Source organism: Trichechus manatus, unplaced genomic scaffold (assembly GCF_000243295.1).
Source record: "Trichechus manatus latirostris isolate Lorelei unplaced genomic scaffold, TriManLat1.0 scaffold00004, whole genome shotgun sequence".
Lineage (NCBI taxonomy): Eukaryota > Metazoa > Chordata > Mammalia > Sirenia > Trichechidae > Trichechus > Trichechus manatus.
In genome coordinates this window covers 35,109,859-35,118,112 of record NW_004443940.1, presented here as the reverse complement: position 1 = coordinate 35,118,112, position 8,254 = coordinate 35,109,859, and the positions used below count along the sequence as shown (strand labels likewise).

Here is an 8,254-nt window from a genome sequence, read left to right as displayed (position 1 = left end):
TTCTGATAATTAGTAAGTAAATAAGTATTTCTGAAGGTTTTCCCACATTTCCCACACTTGCAGGATTTCTCCCCAATATGAGTTGATTTTTTTGGTGGGGGTAGGGAACATTAATGTGACTGAAGCCTTTGCCATACTGACTACATTCATAAGGCTGCTCCCCCGTATAAACTGACTGAGGTTGAATATGGAAGGTGTCCTCTGACTGAAGCCTTTCCACATTCATTATATGTGTTATGGATTATGTCCCCCCAAAATGTGTGTCAACTTGGCTAGGCCATGATTCCCAGCATTATGTGATTATTGACCATTTAGTCACCTGATGGGATTTTCCTATGTGTTGTAAATCTTACCTCTATGATGTTAATGAGGTAGGATTAGAAACAGTTATGTTAGTGAAGCAGGACTCAAACCACAAGATTAGATTGTGTCTTAAGTCAATCTCCTTTGATATAAAAAGAAGCGAGCAGAGACAGGGGACTCATACCACCAAAAAACAAGAGCCAGGAGAATACTGCATCCTTTGGACCCGGGGTCCCTGCACTGAGAAGCTCCTTGACCGGGGAAGATTTTTGACAAGGACATTCCCCCTGGGCCAACAGAGAGAGAAAGCCTTCCCCTGGAGCTGGCACCCTGAATTTGGACTTCTAGCCTACTAGACTGTCAGAGAATAAATTTCTCTTTGTTAAAGCCATCCACTTGTGGTATTTCTGTTATGGCAGCATTTAGATAACTAAGACAATAATCATATGGTTTCTCATTAGCATGAATTCTCTGGTGTTTGGTTAAGGGAAGAGGCGTGAATGAAAGTCCACCTCTCTCATGACATTGATAGCATTTTTCTCTAGGATGTACTGTCTGATAGAAAACAAGATGGGTCCTCCAAGCAAAGATTTTCTCACATACGTTACAGTTTCTCTCCAATGTGAATTCTCTGATGTTTGGTGATATGTGTGCTCCAGCTAAAGGTCTTTCTACCTTCACTGCATTCCTAGGGTTTTTTCTCCAGTATGAGTTCTCTGATGTTTGATAAGAGATGCAGTATGAGCAAAGGCTCGTCCACATTCATTACATGTGTATGGTTTCTCTCCAGTATGAAATCTATAATGCTGAGTGAGAGATGAACTCTGGCTGAAGGCTCTCCCACATTTATTGCATTTGTAGGGTTTCTCTCCAGTATGAAATCTGTAATGTACGATGAGAGATGAACTCTGGCTGAACGTTCTCCCACATTCCCTGCATTCATAGGGTTTTTCTCCAGTATGAGTTCTCTGATGTTTAATAAGAGATGAAGTATGACCAAAAGCTCTTCCACATTCATTACATTTGTAGGGTTTCTCTCCAGTATGAAATCTATAATGTAGAACAAGAGATGAACTCTGGCTGAAGGATCTCCCACACTCACTGCATTCATAGGGCTTTTCTCCAGTATGAGTTCTCTGATGTTTAATAAGGGACGAAATATGACCAAAGGCTCTTCCACATTCATTGCATTCATAGGGCTTTTCTCCAGTGTGACATCTCTGATGGCGCTTAAGTTCTGACTGGAAATGGAAGGACTTCCCACATTCATTACATTTACAAGATTTCTTCCCTGGATTGATTTTCTGAGAGTTATTTCTCCCTGAAGTCTGTCTGAATTCTGCATCACATTTATAGGATACTTCTCCCATGGGAACACTGAGTTTGGTAGCAAGTACTGATCTTAAAGCCCCAAATTCACTCCATTCATGATCTCCCTTAAGGGTAGCAGTAGATTTCTGAGTGACTGCCATGTATTTCAGATGTCTCTCCTGTTTCTTCTGATGCATCTCTAACTGGTCATCCCAACCACAGGTTGTTTTCCGTTTGGAGGACCAGAGCTCATCTTTAATGTGTTTTTCCACTGATGCTGCCTGGAATAATTCTTCTTTGGAGATTTCCTGACTTGGAAGTGATTCCTTGGTCTTAGACTTTCTCTCCCAGTCTGGGGGGGAAAACAAAAGACATTTTAATATTACCTGTTAATCTGTGCCAGGAAGAAGAAATAAACTACTGTAATGGATGGAAGATAATTCGGTTTTAAAATAATATCTAAAAGAAGTATACAGTTTGTTTCAACAATGGCATTAGGACATAGATACAATGGAATATTACTCTGCCACAAAGAAAAAGGAAGTCCTGATACATACCACAACATGGATGAATCTTGAAAACATTATCCTGAGTGAAATAAATCAGCCACAAAAGAGCATATATTGTATGATCCCACTTATGTGAAATATCTAGAATAGGCAAATGTATAGAGACCAAAGTTTATTAGTGATTACCAGGGTGAGAGGGAAGGGGAGAGAGGGAGTCATTGCTTAACACTGAATTCCTGATAAGGGTGACAGGAAAAATTGGAAATGGATAGTAGTGATAGTTGCCCAATATGATTAGCATAATTAATGTAACTGAATTGTACCAGAAAAAAATGTTGCAATGGCAAATATTTTGTTTTACATATACATATAGACATACACACTTATCACAATTTAAAAAAAAGAATGGTTTTATGTCTGGAGGAGGTTTTGGAGAATAATAAACACGTGACTGAAGATTAGGAAAACTGTGTATTCTAGTATACAAGGTAAGTCTACAGACTGTAAAGATGAAAGGAGAATAGGAAGGGTGATATGGTGAACAGACTAAATATAAAGGACAGTGATAAAGAGAAACAGAAAAGCATAGGGTTATGAATCAACCGGGAATAGACTTTAGATTTTCATCAATATTTTCAGGCTAAATAATTATAATAGACTTCTAGCCAATCCTGCTACCGCAGGTCTCTCGGAGGTAGAGGTCATCACTTTTATTTTCCTAAAATGCTCATTTCTTTGTGTTCCTCCTCAGCTCTTGTCATGGATTGAATTGTGTCCCCCCAAAATATGTGTCAACTTGGCTAGGCCATGATTCCCAGTATTGTATGGCTGTCCTCCATTTTGTGATCTGATGTGACAACCCTATGTGTTGTAAATCCTATCTTCTATGATGTTAATGAGGCAGGATTAGAGGCAGTTATGTTAATCAGGCAGGACTCAATCTACAGGATTAGGTTGTATGTTAAGTCAATCTCTTTTGGAAATTCAAGCAGAGAGGAGAAGGACCTCATACCACCAAGAAAGAAGCCCCCAGGAGTGGAGCACATCCTTTGGACCTGGGGTCTCTGTGCTGAGAACCTCTTAGACCAGGGCAAGATTGCTGACAAGGACATTACCCCAGAGCTGATAGAGAAAACCTTCCCCTAGAGCTGCCGCCCTGAATTTGGACTTCTAGCCTTTTAAACTGTGAGAGAATAAATTTGTTTGTTAAAGCCATCCACTTGTGGTATTTCTGTTATAGCAGCACTAAATAGCTAAGACAACTCTTAATCCTCCAAAAGCTCTCCAGTGCCTACAGGATAAGCCTGAATGTCTTACTCTTGTCCTACTGTACTTAACCAGTATCCTGTCCAACTCTTCTTCAGCAAGTGCCTTTCCCACAGTTAAGCTGGCTGCCTCCCTGTCTTCCCACGTCCACGCCCTTCCTCACCTCCTCTCTTTTTCTCTAAGGCTTTGTGCATTCTTCAGGGACAAACTCACATGCTCCAGAAAGTCCTCCCTCCTGCTACTTAGCTCTCACTCACCTGAGTGGGCTCCTGCTGAGATTTCTCTCTCCAACACACAGGGCTCTTCCCCTTCCTCCAGCTGGCATATCACATATGGTTTGGACAACAGAAGCCCTGGTGGTAGAGAAAGAAAAGGTTTGTGGCTGCACGTGCTGGAGGCCAAGGCTTCGGTTCTTGGTCTTCAGGTGGAGAAATATTGTTGGGCAGCACAGGAGATGCGGAGAGCCTCCAAAGAATAGACGTGGTGAAATGTCAGGAGCAGAGTCATGAAACTTCTCATTCCAACTCCTTAAAGAGTAGGACTTTTCCTAGGAACAAGGAGCAAACATTCTGTATATTTGGGTCCCAAAGAGAATGTAAATATCCGATTCCAGAACCCCAGGCCAGAACTCAGCCAGCAGTCTCAGAAACCCCTAGTTTTTAAACATCAAGGAAATAAAGATGGCCTGATAGGCAGGCTTTGATCTTTGGAGGAGCTGAGCTTACCCAGGGAGGCCAGGTTCCTGAAGTTCTCCAGCATCACCTCCCTGTACAGGTCCTTCTGAGTAGGGTCCAGCTGCTCCCACTCCCACCAGGTGAAGTCCACAGCCACATCTTTGAATGTTATCAGTTCCTAAAACACATAATAAAACGCTCCTGCATCCTCAGAAAACATACTGATGACCCTGGGGAGAAAAATGGATGGCATCTGAGGGGATTCTGAGTTCCTAGTCATCTCAATGCCCAGTTTTGGTTTGTGACACCTCAAAAATATCTTAAGCTGTCCAGGGATTGTATCACCCATACTACTTGGTATTCCATCCAATGCCCACTTATGTGCCTATCAGCATCAAGGTGCTCGGAAGTATAATCAGGGTCCCAGAAGAATCAAGCCTACAGAGACATTCTGCTTAGGTGAGGGAGGCGAATAAAATGAGGAAACCATTTCCTCAATTATAAAGATTTTAGTCTCAATTTAGTTGTATTTAATTAGAATCAATTAAATAGACAAATATGCTTTACACCCTCAGATGCACTTATATTGATAGCTATCTAATTAAATACTTTTGAAACTTCTGACCTTTGATTTTAATGACAATTTTTACTAAAGCCAAATCAAATAATTTGAAGCTTCTAATAATATACCCCCATTATCTGCATGCTAGCACACAGGTCAGTGAAAATAAATCAAATGGCCTATGATGAATCAATAAGTCTTCTGTGAGTATGATTAGCATGAATCTTTTCCCCAAAGCCTAATCATTTTATCAGTTCCTGTAACTTAAAGAAAGAAATCTTTGTTGCTGTGGGCCATTGCCATCTAGGGGCTGTAGTTACCACAGCATTACTAGCCTAAGCTCTCTGATATACCTCTGTGTAGTGTACATCAACGTCAAGGAGTTTTAAACTCTTTAATGATTCTATCAATTATTTTGGATAATTCCTTATTGGAGGAGTTTTCCCCTTTGGCTAGAAAATTAAATGTAAATATCCACCATCAAGCTAGAATCCCACTAAGCCACTATCTTGTATGCTAGGAAACTCCTCAGGCCCTCCATCTGGTTCTCCCTCCACATCCCGCCCACTACAGCCAAACCTGAATCTACCTCTGGAGTCAATTCCCATCACAAATGAGGCTAACAAGGATTAAGCAATTACCAATTCCCAGAAGACTGCAACAACCATACAAGGTAATTCTGTTATTGAGTGGTTAAGATGTCAGAGCCACGCAGCTTATGTTTGAAACTGGACTCCCTTACTTACTAGCTAGACAGCCATGGACAAGTTACTTTATCTCTCTGTGCTTTTTTTTTTTTTTTTTTTTTTTCAGTTTACCTCTCTGCTTTAGTTATGATCCTTCAAAATGGGGATAATGAAAGTAACCACCTTATGGGAACATTTTAATGATTAAATGGGTTAATATATGTAAATTGCATAGAATAGCTCCTGGCACATATTTGGTTCTCAGTAAATAGCTGTTTTTATTTTCACCATTATCATTAACATCATTATCATCCTCACTTTACAGATGGCAAAGTGAGTGCTCAGAGGGATTAGCTGACTTGTCCAAGGTGACACAGCCAGCAAGTACTGAAGTTAAATCTGTCTCCTTGCTAATCGAGGAAGACAATATCTGAGCAGGGGCCCAGCCTCAAATGGCTCCCCCACCTGTCCATACACTCAGAGCTCCCTAAGCCCCCTTCTCCACAAGTCTTCCTCAACCTCTCCAGCAAAGTCATTCTCTCCTTTTCCTGAACCTTGATGGAAAGGCCTCTCTGAGCTATTCATTTGCCTGCAGACCATGCATGATTTTACTGTGATTGGTGGCTGCATCCTGGGTGTCAGAGTCCTCTCCTCACTGTGGTGTGACGTTCCTCAAAGGCCCTATCACACTGATTGGTACTCACCACAGTGCCCATTAGAGAAACAAGCCAGAAGAAGCCCGAAGGGTCAGAGTGAGTGCATACTGAATCAAGAGGAGAAGGCCCTGGCAAGGGGCAGGGCGGCCATCACCCCACCTGATGGGCACAGCCTCCTGAGGGGCAGGGAGTGGAGTCAGTGCCCTTTGGTGGACAAAGCAGAAAAGGAGGCAAAGACATCCATAGTTCAGGCAACTGAGGAAAAATTCAGAAAACCCTAACTCACCTGGGGCCTGGCTTTCAGGAATAAACTGGTTGTTCCCTTTTCTCCTGGGTGTGTCTCTGGAGGAAGAGCAGGGTCCTGAGAAGGGAGAGCTGGAAAGGCAAGAGGAGCCATAAGGGAGATATTTACAGCCTTGGACTCCCCAAGCTGGCGACTCCTAAACAGATCTCGCGTGTCACCCTCATAGTTTCAGGGACAGAGCTGGAGGGTCAAAGGGCACTGGAGGCAGCCTCTAGCCTGCCCATATCAGAGAGAAGTGCCCTGTACACAGCTGCATGAGGCCCCCACCTGCCTATAGGCCCACAGCAGGTTACAGGTAAATAAAGTGTGACTACATCCTGGAGACTCCATTGAAGAGGCATTTATTGGGCCCACTATATGCATGTCCTGTACAAGGCCTTTTCAAAATATAAACATGGAGAAGACTTCGACGGAACTCTAAACGTAGTCAGGGGGATAAGACAAGGGCCCAAGAGATACAGACCAAGACCATGAGCAGATACAAGGCCGGAGGGGGAAGCAGTTACATCTCTCCTCTCATACTTGGGAACCCAGCTCTTCCTGAGAAGCTGTCCTTGGTGTTCCTAAACACAGGTCTCTGCAGCACATTTTTAGGGCCCCTGTATTATAGGGCTTTGTATTAGACTGTTTTAAAAGCCTTAAAACTAACTCCAACCACACAGAGAACTGAAGCTAACAAACACGCCCACAAAGCACGGAGGCAGGCAGGCAGCACTTCTCCAACATTAATGTGCGCATGAATCCCGAGTATCTCGTTAATACGTAGACTGGTTCAGTGCGTGTAGGGTAGGGCCTGAGATTCTGCATTTCTAAAGAGCTCCCAGGTGATGTCCATGCTGCTGGTCCATGGACCACACTCTGAGAAACAAGGGCAGAGAGGAAAAAAGAAGGGATGGGAGGCCCAGGGATTAGTTCTACCAGTTTTGTAATCTTGGACATGTGCACCGAGAAATGAAAACTCGAATTAAAACGTCCACTGCTAAAGGACAAGGCATTATACACTTAGAATGGTTTATAACCTCCTGGGTGACCTGGATTACCCGGTGCCCCCAACACAGTAGTTACTGATCTCGTACACTGTTGACCTTGTACAAAACCGAGCTAGGAGAGCTGGAAGAATCTCGGTACCTAATGATCAAGGAAGCGGCTGGCAAAGCTCCATATGGCCCACGGTCCTCTGATCCCTGGTCAAGGGCCACTCCCCGGGGGTTTGTTTGCCTTCTCCCGCCCTGCCCACTCTCCATGTGCAGTTTGGCAGTCCCCACTCTCCTCTGGCTTTTGGGACAAGTCTTCCGTGGCTATTCCCTCCGCCTCCGCCATGGTCTCTGGATGCTGAGGCTTCATCCCCCTTGGCCTGGAAGGAAATCGCTACACGGAGGGCAGCTGCAGGCTCTGCCCCCTCAGTGGGATTCCCTGCCTCTTCCTAGGCTCCTCCTCCTCCTCGGCCGGTACTAACGCCCCGGGAGGTCTTCTGGCCCTCTGCACCCTTGGGAGCCAAACCTGATGCTGTGGGGTCCATAGCTACGGCTAATGGGCGACGTCCTTTCACGGGGACCCTGGGGTCCTCCTGAGTGTCCGGAGAGCCGCGAGCGAGCTGTGGCCGCCTGGGCGACACGGGGCATTCCTATGCGCGCAGCACGCCCGGCAGCCCCTCGGGGCGCAGAGCAGGGCTGTCAGACCCAGGCCCGCTTCTCCCCGCCCGCTCGGGGCGCGCTCAAACCCCACAAGCCCGGCCTTGTTTGCCGCCGGCCCTGCTCCCCGCAGACCCGCACGCAAGGGCACCCCGCACGCAGGACACGCAGCGCTCCTCTGTCCCGAGACGACAGATACCAGTCGGAGCCTCACAAGAAACCACAGGCTCCACAGCCCACCGCCAACGCGCAGGCGGAAGGACAAGCCCACTCTACAGAGACTCCGCGCGCCGCGAGCCGCTGAACCCACAAAGCCGAAAGCTACGCCCCCAGTGGCCGCCTCCCACGACTT

At 45.3% G+C, this 8,254-nt stretch overlaps 1 protein-coding gene across 1 annotated transcript; it reads right to left on the bottom strand.

Annotated features, from left to right (window-relative positions):
- Positions 1-715: 715 nt before the first annotated feature.
- On the bottom strand, positions 716-7,844 carry ZNF514 (zinc finger protein 514). The gene is made up of 4 exons (XM_023732012.1): positions 7,701-7,844; positions 4,115-4,241; positions 3,647-3,742; positions 716-1,966 (listed from the first exon to the last, which is right to left on the bottom strand). Exons 1-4 carry the CDS (start codon positions 7,788-7,790, stop codon positions 981-983), a joined length of 1,299 nt encoding a protein of 432 aa, XP_023587780.1. The 5' UTR covers positions 7,791-7,844; the 3' UTR covers positions 716-980.
- Between the last annotated feature and the right edge of the window lie 410 nt (positions 7,845-8,254).